Source organism: Triticum dicoccoides, chromosome 2B, assembly GCF_002162155.2.
Source record: "Triticum dicoccoides isolate Atlit2015 ecotype Zavitan chromosome 2B, WEW_v2.0, whole genome shotgun sequence".
In the NCBI taxonomy this organism is placed as follows: Eukaryota; Viridiplantae; Streptophyta; class Magnoliopsida; order Poales; family Poaceae; genus Triticum; species Triticum dicoccoides.
Genome location: NC_041383.1, coordinates 125,794,065 through 125,807,060, shown reverse-complemented (window position 1 = coordinate 125,807,060; position 12,996 = coordinate 125,794,065). Strand labels below are relative to the sequence as shown.

Below are 12,996 nucleotides of genomic sequence, written 5' to 3'. Positions count from 1 at the left end.
GACTTTCCCCGCGTGCGTGCGTGCGTGCGTGTGTGGTTGTGCGAGAAATTCGATGATATATATGATTGATTCTACGAGAAATATGTAGTAGTGTAAAATATGTTTGAAATGAAAAAGAATTAAATGAAAAACACAAAATTAAAAGAAAAAATAAACCATAAACCCTCTGATTGCAGGTGCAGCCCCGCCAACCCCCTGACTCGATGGTTCCAACCAGCGTTGGCCTCTCCATCTAGGATGCCCGCGGGTGTCGTTTTCCTCCCTGAAGGCGCTGCCAAGGCCTTCAGTTGCGTCCTTCTTCGAGCCTAGGTCCGGGTCTCCCGGACCGGATAGTGACGGAGTCTCGGCGTCGTTCTCCTTCTTGAAGGCACTATCTTGCTCGCTCGCAGTGTCCCTGATTTTTGGCTCAGATGATGTTGGAGTTCTCGTTGGTTTGACATTGCCTCACTTGGCTCGGGCTGTAATGTATCCTCTGTTTGGGCCGAGCATCTCTTGTCTCTCTGCTCCAGGCACCATGTCCACGCCTACCTGCGTTTGTGTTATGTGTTGTCTCCCAGTACGACCAGCCTTATAAAAAAATGAGAGAGTATTATTGTTGTTTAAGGTTTCCTAGGGATACAAGCAGCTCCCCGGGGCTAAACATAAAATAATATATACTAATCCATGTCTATGATCCTATCCTTCTATTGGTCTATGAAAATAATTTATTGTACTGCGTTTGTCAGGCTGAAGTCATGGACCAAACACCTACGTTGCGAGGATGCCCAACGGGCAAAAATCATTGAAGCCTCCGTCTCCTCTCAGGCAGCCATTTTTGTCAGGCAGGCTACTCAGGTCGTCAACCAAACAGCCCCTTATCGTTTGTTAATGTTCATAGGGATACAAGCAGCTCCCGGGTGCCCCGAAAACCATGCACGTCTGCCTCCGTCCAGGGACGTGGAAAATTTCGCCAAAGCAAGAGCATCTCTCGTTGTTCATGGTCGTCTGAAGCTGACCATACACAATTTCTTCTTCTTGTTCCCTATCTCCTTCAAGATGGCACCATAGCTCGTGAATCTGTTGTGATTGCTCGGCTCGTGAATCGGTTGTCCAAGACTATCACCGCATGTGTTGCATTTCGATCACCCGACAGAGGAGAAGGCCTCGCTAATCGGCGCTGCCTCCAAACACTCAGGTGTCATCAATCTTTGGACCACCGTCGCGGAGGCTCTACGGAAGAGCCCCGTTTCCTCTCGGCAGACTGCTGCCGATGTTACCAAGACCACCATCAAACCTAAAACTTCAGACTCGTCCCTGTAACAGACCTGAACATATATTCGATGCAAACTTTAGGAGTACTAAATATTGGACACGGTTGCAAATCTGCATCTCTGGTGGTACCATTGATCATCATAATGTTAAAAAAAATATGACGAAGTTAAGCAGCCAACACGAGGATGGAAACTGCAATACTCTAGTGCAGTAGATGGCCCCCCTGATAACTACAAAGATATTCGAAATGGCAACGCATACATAACCCAATTGGCACTTGCAAAACGTTACTACCGTGCATACAACATATAAAAATCCAAATCGACGGCAGTGAATGCACGAGACTAATGTCTCATGGAAGCGTTTTCTTCCAATAGGGTATCACAAAGGAGACCGGAGGAGTAGCACCAAACATCGTCACCAGACCCATAATGACCCACCAAACTTCACGGCTAGCTATTGACGATTACGATCTAGTAATAGCGCAAATAAGCAAGTCTAAAAAAGTTTCCATGGTTAATGGCGATTAGGATTTACTAATAGAAGAAGCAAGTCTGCAGAAACTCTCTTTTTCCTCTGAAAACTTGTATCTGTTGGGATCACTCACAACCATCAGTAGAATGACGATTAGGATCCTTGCCAAAATCCCCGGACACCTTCTCTTCTTAGCTTCATCTGCCAATAACCCAACCCAAGATTTCATCAGATTACCACATAAAAGAACATTGCCATATCAACATTAACCATCCAACAGTGTAATTTCAAGTACTGTAAATCTAAAGGCCATGTCACTCATTTTCCAGCAATGAAGTAACTTCTATCTTGTGAGAATTCGAATATTTCTCGTCCTTTCAATTGGTAGTGCTAACAAACACACAACTGATATGAACTTCCAACATCAGATATTAACTGCTCAAAGGGACGTCTACCAAAATGTAGTGGCATAGCACCACCTTAAAGTACTAGATATGCATACATTTACTGTCATGTTATTTACATACATGATCAAACAGTTTACTTTCTTTTACTAATAAAGTATAAAAGCACTAAACTGAGTCACAGAACAGAGCGCAAAGGCACAATGTCGATTATACCAAAATGTATTGTGCATGGCGGCACATAAAAGTTAATAATTGTTACAAGGACTAGAGGTGTGCCATTTTACCGTCATGTTATTTATTTACATGATCAAACAGTTCACTCCTTTTTACCAGAGTGACGGAACATGGTATAAAGTCATAAATGTCAAGTGCAGCTAAGAAGAGTAGACTCGTATGCCATAGCCAAAACTTCAAAACTTTGGGTCTTCCCATCAGATTTAATGGAGAAATTAGCAATGACAAGAAAACTCAAGAAAGGTGCTTGCAACCAGTTTGGAAGCGTGCAAACATTGTTATAATCTCACTCATTGCAAAAGATACAACGATCACAGTGGGCAATGAAGCATAAGCAAATGATTTGCTTTTTTCTAATACATAGAACTGATCGTTTTTACTATCATCACTTCCTAACAAAAGCATAAGATTTAAGATTGGTTTTATATGCAACGATGCTCCATCTTAACAAATAGTCAAATATCAACAGCACTAGGCAGTAATCAACAACACTGGAGGACTGTTTTCATGCTATGAGGAAGATACGCAAAATATGCAGATTATAATTGGAAAGATCATATGGCTCACAGATACAGGGGGCAAAGCAAAGGGAGTAGTATACCTCAACAAAACTGCGATGGCGCTTTCCTGTCCGCCTGGCCACCCCTCCACACACTAAGAACGAGCGCTGGGATGATAACAAAGCAAGCTGTCGCGTGCATACCAAATAGTGCCACATCTATGATTACGGAGGCAACCATTTCACCCTGAGATATCGAACCCTCCACGTGCGGCGACAGCATCGCCACCAGAAGACCAGCGACCATTAGAAGGAAGAAGGCCACATCCGCAACATATCCAAGCACCGCGGTGCGCGGAAGCCTAAACATGTCTGCAACCGACTCCCGCGTGAATGCTCCTGATGCGCTCTGAGGACAGCAATTTCAATAAAACCACAGGGATGAACATGAGTATGTACGGAATGGTTCGGAAATGGAAGGATGCAAATGAAGTGATGAACATGAACACACATGGAAAAAACTTGTACCACTGATCAGGACAACCTGAACTGTGTATGGAAACTTAGTTAGAACATAATGCTAACACAGGGCTTATCCACTAGCGTATGTACTGCATTACTGCTGTAATTCTACCACAATAAAGATCACAGGGAGTCAATTTGCACAATAAACTAGTACTACCACTCATCTGGACAACCTGAACTACGAAATTAATTACTAGCATAATATATATGGCAACTTAATTAGAACATAATGATAACACTGCCTATGTACTGCTGCAATTCGACCGGAATAAACATCACAAGGATTTAATTAGCCCGATACCTTCTTGAATGCCGAAGTGGATCCAGATACAACTGCAATCACGTAGTCCACGCACATCAACAGGACGAGAAGCGCGACCAGCACAAGGATGCTGTAGATGAGGACCTTGAGGCCCCAGTACATGATGGCCTGCAGGAACACGAATTGGGCGGAGCTCTCGCCCCAGGCGCGGCTCGCCACGATCTGTCCAGCCGTGGCCGCAGAGATGACCCACGCGACCGCGAAGAACAGGTAGGGGAGGGCTCCCGCCGCGATGCAGAGGACGCCCCCGAGCGCCAGCATCGGGGCGAGGGCCAAGTGCACGAGCGCTAGCACCACGACGACGATCCGCGCCGGCGGGGGCGGGGGCGGCGGCAGCACCGCGTCGGCGTCGGCGACGGCCATCGGTCGGTACGGGAAACCCTAGCTCCTGGAAGCTTCTCGATCGCACTCGGTGGGGGTGAAGTGGTTGGGCTGCGCAGCGAGGGGACGGGGGTTTGTGGGAAATGGGGATTGGCGAGGAACAGGGGAGGGGGTTTTGCGGCCAGCTGTCCCGCTTCCCTACCGGGTTCAGCTCTAACCCATTTCCTCTCTACTAGCGGATGCGGACTCGGGCTCTAACCGGGTGTGTGGAAATGGTGAGTGCCCGATTCGATCCTGCACAACTATCGAATTTCACCCTTTTTTTTATAAGAATTACCGAGTTTCTTGTTCAAGCCACCGGGCAAATGTTTAAATTTGTTACTACCGAATTTTCTTTCGAACAAAATAATAAGAGTTTAGTTTGAGTTAGGGTCTTTGAATTTTTTTTTAAAACTCCATCAGGATCCTCAGTTTGAAGTTGAAAAATTCAGGGGGGAAATGGTCAGAACCCAATTTGTTTAGTTTGAAGTACATATTGTGATTGCATAATTAGGTAAATTTCCATGAAAAACGGTTTGAAAGGAAAAAAGACAATATTGTCAGAAGCAACTGAAAGTCCTGATAGATCCTTCTGGAAATAGATTTTGATGAATAACCGGTTTCAAATGCAAAACACAAGCAATAACTAGATTAAAAAAAATACAGTTGCAGTTCAATGTAATGTACTGAAAAATTGACGCTATGGACCACAGTCCATCATGCATATCTGAGAAGTGCTTTTAGATGTTAACGTAGACAAAAGAAAATTGGATAAAGTATGTGACCGTTTTCAACTACACAGAACAAAGGCAAGCAGACACCTCATCCACGACAGACAACGCATGTTGAGATTGTCGACGAGTATGGATCTAGCACCCGTATCCGTCCCGCTTCGTACTCAAAACTAGTCAGATTAGTTCTGCCATATTTTCAGCGCTATAGTTCAATTTGTACCAGCTCCCATCTTTTGAGGGCTTATGCGGGATGCTCGCTTGCATCCCTACCGACGAGATTCAATGATCGGGAATTCTACTAGGAACGAAATGGAAATTCAGTCGGTTGAATTTTAGTAAAAATGGAAGTGAAAGGATGAAGGGGAGCCTTGGCACGGCGATAAAGATGTCGCCTTATGGCCATGAGGTCACGCTCACAGGTTTGAGTCCTGTAAACAACCTCTTGCAAAAATGCAGATTAAGACTGCGAGCAAAAGACCCAAAGTGGTTGGGCCATCCTCAGACCTTGCACAAAGCGGGAGCTACATGCATTGGGCTACCCTAATGGTTCTCTGTTAAAGGAGGGCTTCTTCAATTTATACATGCATTTTGTTGTCAAATTCAAAATAACAAATTGATGAATGAACAAACCGGTCTAGCGCGCCCTCTTAATGGTTCAGCTCGTCTGTGTAACATAGATATTCAATGCAAATTTATTTATCAAATATCCAACACTGATTGCAAATTTGTATCTCTTGACATAGCATTAATCATCATAACATTAAAAACGTTGACGAAGTTCAGTGGCCGCAATACGAGGATGAAAACGACAACACAAGCATAACAGCAGGTTAACATTCTAACAGAGGAGCCAACGACCACGATGGCGGTAGATAACCACCCATGATAAACATAACCACAAGGATCTTCGAAATGGCAACGCATACATAGCCCGCTTGCAGAACGTTACGACCATGCATTGATGCATACAACATAAGAATGCAAACGGACCGCAGTTATACCAATTCATTACCAGGTTAATGTCTCATGGAACGGAAGCATTTTCTTCCAACAGGGTATTACAAACAGGACACAAATTCTACCATCATGTATACACCAATACTCCAGTGCAACAAACTTGTAAGCAAGTAGCCCGGAGTAGCATCGAACATCATCACCAGATCCATAATGACCCACAAACTTCACAGCTATTGATGATTACAGTCTAGTAATATCAGAAATAAGCAAGTCTACAAATGTTCCCATGGCTAATGACGATCAGGATCTACTAATAGTAGAAAGAAGCAATTCTGCAAAGGCTGTTTTTCCTCTGAAAACTTGTATCTGTTGAGATCACTCACAACCATCAGCGGAATGGGCACTGTAGCTCCTTGCCAAATTCTCCGAACACCTTCATAAAAGAACATTGTCATATCAACATTAAGCATCCAATAGTATATTTTCAACTTTCAAGTACTATAAATCTAAAGCCCATGCCACTCATTTTGCAGCAATGAAGTAACTTCTATCTTGTGAGATATTATAGAATTCGAATCTTTCTCATCCTTTCAATTGGTAGTGCTAACAAACACACAACTGATGATATGAACTTGCAACATTAGATATTAACTGATCTCAAACGGACGTCTGCCAAAATGTAGTTGCATAGCACAACCTTACAGTACTAGATGTGCATACATTTACTGTCATGTTATTTATGAAAGTACTAGATGTGCATACATTTACTGTCATGTTATCTATGTAAGTACTAGATGTGCATACATTTACTGTCATGTAATGTTATTTATGTAAGTACTAGATGTGCATACATTTACTATCATGTTATTTATGTACATGATCAAAAAGTTTACTTATTTTTACTGAAGTATAAACGCATTAAACTGAGTCACAGAACAGCAGACAAAGGCACAATGGCAATTCTACCAAAATGTAGTCACATAGAAGTTGATAATTGTTAAAAGGACTGGAGGTGATGATCAAACAGTTCGCTTCTTTTTACCAGAGTCACGGAACACGATAAAAAGTAATAAATGCGAAATGCAGCCAAGAAGAGTAGACTCGTATGCCATAGCCAAAACTTCAAAACCTTGGGTCTTCCCATTGGTTTCAATGGAGAAATTAGCAATGACAAGAAAACTCAAGAAAGGTGCTTGCAAACAGTTTGGAAGCATGCAAACATTGTTATAATCTCACTCGCTGCAAAGATACAATGATCACAGGGGACGATGGAGCGTAGGCAATTAATATTGCTTTTTCCTAATATGTAAAAGTAACTGATCGTTTGGTCAAAAAAAAAATGATCGTTTGGTCAAACAGTTTACTTTTCTATCTTTGGGAAAGCTATCCCCATCGATCTCGGAGTGGATGGAGATCTGACACTGGCAGTGTCAGCATAGGCTGTTGGTATCAGCATAGGCTGTTGGATGATGGCAATGGAGACACGCTCTCCATTATGTCAGGCCTTAACCTGGAGATTGTTTGCTGCAATGATAGGGGGCTTAACAGTCCAGGAAAGAGGAAGGCGCTTAAGGAGTTTGCTGACTCATTACATGCTGCAATTTTCTGTATCCAGGAGACTAAACTGGCGGTGATCGACCAGTACACTATTATGGAATGTTTTGGGTCGTCTTATGTAGTTATGATTACTTTCCTGCATGCGAGACTAAGGGAGGGGTCCTTATCACCTGGAATTCCTCCATGCTACAGATTTCTAACTTTGTGAATGATACAAACTTCATCACGGGCTATGTTTCGCCATCGGAGGGTGCACCTTGGTGGCTTTTGGTTGTTTACAGCCCCAAGAGGATCAGGAGAAGATGCAGTTCCTGGAGGAGCTCTCGGCTCACCGCCAGCTTTGCCCTGGCCTATGGTTGGTGTTAAGGGATTTTAACCTGATTCTACACGCATCTGACAAGAATAATGCTTACCTAGACTGAAGAGTGATGGGAAGATTCAAGCAGTTCGTTGATGACGATGGCCTCAAAGAGCTGTACTTGCATGGGCACAGGTTCACGTCGAGTAACGAGAGGGAATCACCCACGCTTGTCAAGATTGACAGAGTTTTTGTCCCAGTGGATTGGGAATTGGAGCATTCGGACTGTTTCCTTCAGACGCTATCCACGGCGTACTCTGATAATTGTCTGCTTCATTTGGCTCTGAGTGAACGCATCCAACCAAGGCACCGCTTCATGTTCGAGATTTCCTGGGCAAAACTTGAGGGTTTATAGGAGGCGGTCAAAGAGGCGTGGGTCTGCGACACAACCATCACTGACACGTTCAAGCGCTTGGATTTGCTATTGAGAAACACGGCGCGCTATCTCACGGCTTGGGGACAAAAGCGCTTTGGTAATGTGAAGCTGCAGATCGCCGTCGCAAATTATGTGATTTTGTGCCTCGATTGTGCTCAGAAATGGAGATCTCTCTAGGCGGAGAGGTTGTTGAGACGCACGTTGAAGCAGCTAGTGCTGGGTTTTGCATCGCTTGAGCGTATGATCACGAGACAGAGCTCGCGTATTAGATGGCTCAGTGATAGAGATGCTAATACAAAGTTTTTCAATCTTATTGCCAATGGGAGTAAAACAAAAAAAAATGATACCGGCAATTACCCTAACACCATTACGGATCAACGCAGAAAAGAGGAATTATCTCATACTGCTTACAAGAATCTCCTGGGAACAGCACAGGCAAGAGAGCATGCTCTTGATTTGGATTTCCTTGACATTGCCCAGGTGGATCTTAGTGATCAAGAGCTGATTTTCTCTGAAGAGGAAGTCTGGGCGGTAATCAAGGAGATGCCAGCAGATTGCGCACCTGGCCCCGATGGTTTCTTTGGCTTGTTCTAGCAGAAGGTGTGGGTGATCATTAAATAAAGGAGATGTCATGGCAGCAATTCATAAGCTGTTTCTCGATAACGGCCGCAGTTTTGGCTGATTAAATTAAGCCCTGATCACACTGATTCGAAAAAAGCCGGATGCATGCACGATCGTTGACTTTCATCCGATTAGCTGGGTTCACAGTATACCGAAGATATGCGCTAAATTGCTCGCGATGAGACTCAGCTGACGTATGGAAGATCTAGTAATGGTGAACCAACCATCGTTCATAAAAGGGAGAAATATAGATGATAATTTCATGCTTGTCCGGCAGTTAGCGAGGAAGTTGCACAAGTGGAAGGCCAAGGGTGTGCTGCTTAAGTTAGACATATCTCGCGCTTTTGACTCTCTGTCATGGCCCTTCCAGTTCGAGGTGCTGCGAGCTAAAGGATTCTCAAAGATCTGGAGAGCTTGGGTTGCTACCCTGCTCACAACGGCTAGCTCTCGAGTGGTGGTAAATGGCTCAGGTGGGGCGAAATTCATCCACGCACGTGGCTAGCTTCGTCAGGGAGATCTGCTCTCACCCCTCCTTTTTGTGATCGCCATGGACACCTTGACCTCCATGGTCGCCCGAGAGCACGAATGTGGAGTGCTCGGTGCATTGCAGGATGCTCACCTCTCTAGAGACTCTATTTATGCGGATGATGTAGTACTATTCGTCTGGCCGTGGGCGATCGATTTGCTGTGTGTCCACGAATCTCTACGCATTTATGGAGCTGCTTTGGCTCTTCAAGTGAACTTCAACAAGTCATCGGTCATTATGATCCATGTGGAAGAGGGAGGCGGTGGCTGCGGTGATGCAGTGGAAGATGGAAGTTTTTGCATGCAAATATTTGGGGCTACAGCTCACGAGGTCGGAGTGGCAACCAGTAGTTGATTCGGTGCTGTGATTACTTCCAGGATGGCAGAGAGGTTTGATCACCAGGCCAGAACGGCTGATCCTTGTGAAAAATGTTATCAGAACCCGTCCTACGCATCACCTGATTGTGGCAGACGCTCCGAAGTGGGCGTCTGATCGTGTTGACAAGGGCTGCAGGGCCTTCTTTTGGGCTGGGACAGAAGAAATCCATGGCGGGAATTGCCAGGTGAAGTGGCCACGTGTTTGTAGGCCAAAATGCCTCGGAGGCTTGGGAGTGATTGATCTCAGGAGGCAAGGTATTGCGCTGCTCCTACGTTCGGAATGGTTGAAGTGCACGGACGATACTAGACCCTGGAAGGGATTGAACATGCCCCCTGATCCTCGGGTCCAGGAGGCGTTCGACAGTTTGGTGCATTGGCAGGTGGGAGCTGGGGATCGAATTTTATTCTGGAGAGACCGTTGGATTAATGGTGCTAGGCTGGCGGAAATTACGCCAATTGTTGTGGTGCATGTCCGGACCCAGGTGATCAGTCGCAGATCAGTTAAAGAGGGTCTGTATGATCACAGCTGGGCATCTGACATTGTGGGAGAGCTCTCTACCGATGGGGTAGTGCAATTCATCTGGCACTGGAAGATGTTGCGATATGGAAGTGGAACGTTCAGGGGTAGTACACCTTGGGCTCCCCTGTCATGTAAGATATTTATGTAGCTTGCGCTGCAATATCGACTTGTGGACCTCGGATTGGAGATTGAGGCACGGTTTGCAGGATCAGAGCTAATCGTGTTTTCTATGCGATCAATAAGGGGATACTGTGGACCATATTTTGCTGCAACGTATCTACTCCCACCAGGTATGGTATCTTTGCTTCAGAAGGGCGAGGATTGATTTGGCGCTGCTGCCGACGGTGACGGATTGTCTTGAATCTTGGTGGAGCTCTAATCGCAAACACATTCCTAAAAGGTACAGGAAAGGGTTTGATTCGATGATCACTATTGTGTGTTGGAGTATTTGGAAGCAATGGAATGGACGAGTGTTTAGTAGGCATGACACGGTATCCAAATGGGTATCGGCTTAAAAAATCTTTCAAGAGCTCAAGTTGTGGGCTCTCGCTGGAGCTAGAAAAGTTCAACATTTCTGTGAGGAGTAGTGTATGGTTTTAGGAGTTAAGAGTTTTCTCTTTGCTCTTGCACCGGCTTGTGGTGTGAGTGGCTTGGATATTTCTTCTACATTTACCTCTGCCTTCTATAAAACTATGGTATGCAATTTGCGTACTCCTGAAAAAAACAGTTCACTTCTTTTAACCAGAGTGAGGGAACATGGTACAAAGTCATAAATGCCAAATGCAGCTAAGAAGTGTAGACTCGTAAGTCGTATGCATAGCCAAAACTTCAAAACTTTGGGTTTTTCCATTGGTTTCAATGGAGAAATTAGCAATGACAAGAAAACTCAAGAAAGGTGCTTGCAAACAGTTTGGAAGCATGCAAACATTGTTATATCTCACTCGCTGCAAATATACAATGATCACAGTGAACGATGGACCATAGGCAATTAATTTTCTTTTTTCTAATACGTGCAACTGATCATTTTTATTATCAGCACTTCATAACAAACGCATATGGCAGAACTGCATTCGTTGGCTACTTGCACAATTTAAGATCGATGCCAATCCCAATTTAGTATGCAATGAGCAAAGGAAATAGCAAAAACCTTATTATTGGTTTTATATACAATGATTCTCCATCTTAACAAATATCAACACCAGTAGGCAGTAATTAAAAGCACTGGAGGACTGTTTTCATGCTATTAGGAGGCTACAACAAAATATGCAGATAATAATAGAAATGATCATATGGCTCACAGAAACAGGGGAGCAAAGCAAAGGGGGAGCTATACCTCAACAACACTGTGATCGTGCTTTCCATTCCGCCTGGTCCCTCCTCCAGGCATGAAGAATGAGCGCTGGGATGGTAACAAAGCAAGCTGTCACGAGCATACCAAATAACCCCACTTCCATGATCACCGAACCGGCCATTTGACCATGAGATTTCGAACCCTCCACGTGCGGCGACATCGTTGCTACCAGAAGACCAGCGACCGTTAGCAGGAAGAAAGCCACATCCACGGCCACTCCAAGCACCGCAGTGCGCGGAAGCCAAAACAAGTGTGAAAGCGGCTCCCGCTTGATTGATACGAAGCGGCTCTGAGGAGGAGAGCAATTTCAACAAAACCATACGTAGTATATATTGAATGGTTCAGAAATGGTAGGATGCAAATGAAGTGATGAACACACATGGAAAAAAACTACTACTGCTCATCAGGAGTTCAGGACAACCTGAAGCACGACATTAATTTGACAACAATATAAGTATATGGCAACTGAATTACTCCGAAGATCATAATCATAACACTTGCCTATGTGCTGCTGCAATTGGACCGGAATAAAGATCACAGGGAGTTGTTAATTCGCACGATACCTTATTGTATTCCGAAATGGATCCAGTTCGAACTGCAATCTCGTATGCCACGCGCTGGACGCACACCATCAGGACGGCAAGCGCGAGCGACGCAAGGACGCTGAGGACGCAAACCTTGAGGCCCCCGTACATGAGCGCCTGGAGGAACAGGAAGGGGCCGGAGCGCGTGCCCCAGGCGCGGTGCGCGACGAGCAGCGCAGCCGCGGCCCCGGTGGAGACACACGCGACCGCCGAGCACACGTAGGTGAGGGCTCCCGCCGCGACGCGGAGGACGCGGGCGAAGCGCAAGAGCAGCAGCATCACGACGACGATCCGCGCCGGCGGGGGCGGCGGCGTCGGCGGCGAGGGAAGCACCGCGTCGGCGACGGCCATCGATCGGTGCGGGAAACCCTAGCTCCTCGAAGCTTCTCGCACTCGAAGGGGGCGGAGTGGTTGGGCTGCGCAGCGAGGGGACGGGGGTTTGTGGGAAATGGGGATTAGCGACGAACACGGGAGGGGGTTTCCGGCGAGCTGTGCCGCTTCCGGGTTCAGTTTCTACTCGGGGTTCTAAGAGCATCTACAGCCGGCATCTAACCGCGGACACGTCTGCATGTCCACTGACGGTGACCCGTCACGTCTCAAAACATGCATTTCACATTTTGGATACTTCAAATTAGAAATTTTGAATTCATATTATTACATGCAACGCAGAGATCTTTGAGCGGAGCTTTGTCCGGTTTCGCTTCCCGCTCGCCGGGCTCCGTCCTGGTCATGTCCGCGGCCAGCTACGCTCCTCAGAGTGTTGCTCCGGTCGCCGACAAGGTAGAGTAGGCCATGGGACACAAGCCTGTTCATGGAACTCAAGGCACCACCACCTCCTATGCCCTACTGTTCCTCATCGGAGCCCGGAAACCGAACGGATCCGTCTTGGGACGAGTCGTAGACATCCACCACGATGCGGTTGCGGCGTCCGGACTGATGCGCCATGCGGGGCGCCGAAGAATG

At 45.9% G+C, this 12,996-nt stretch overlaps 2 protein-coding genes across 2 annotated transcripts; both read right to left on the bottom strand.

Annotated features, from left to right (window-relative positions):
- Window positions 1–1,439: 1,439 nt before the first annotated feature.
- LOC119367349 lies at window positions 1,440–4,174 on the bottom strand. The gene is made up of 3 exons (XM_037632884.1): window positions 3,692–4,174; window positions 2,968–3,274; window positions 1,440–1,926 (listed from the first exon to the last, which is right to left on the bottom strand). Exons 1-2 carry the CDS (start codon window positions 4,073–4,075, stop codon window positions 2,969–2,971), a joined length of 690 nt encoding a protein of 229 aa, XP_037488781.1. The 5' UTR covers window positions 4,076–4,174; the 3' UTR covers window positions 1,440–1,926; window position 2,968.
- Window positions 4,175–5,943: 1,769 nt separating this feature from the next.
- LOC119367347 lies at window positions 5,944–12,384 on the bottom strand. The gene is made up of 3 exons (XM_037632883.1): window positions 12,013–12,384; window positions 11,432–11,738; window positions 5,944–6,196 (listed from the first exon to the last, which is right to left on the bottom strand). Exons 1-2 carry the CDS (start codon window positions 12,382–12,384, stop codon window positions 11,433–11,435), a joined length of 678 nt encoding a protein of 225 aa, XP_037488780.1. The 3' UTR covers window positions 5,944–6,196; window position 11,432.
- Window positions 12,385–12,996: the final 612 nt, after the last annotated feature.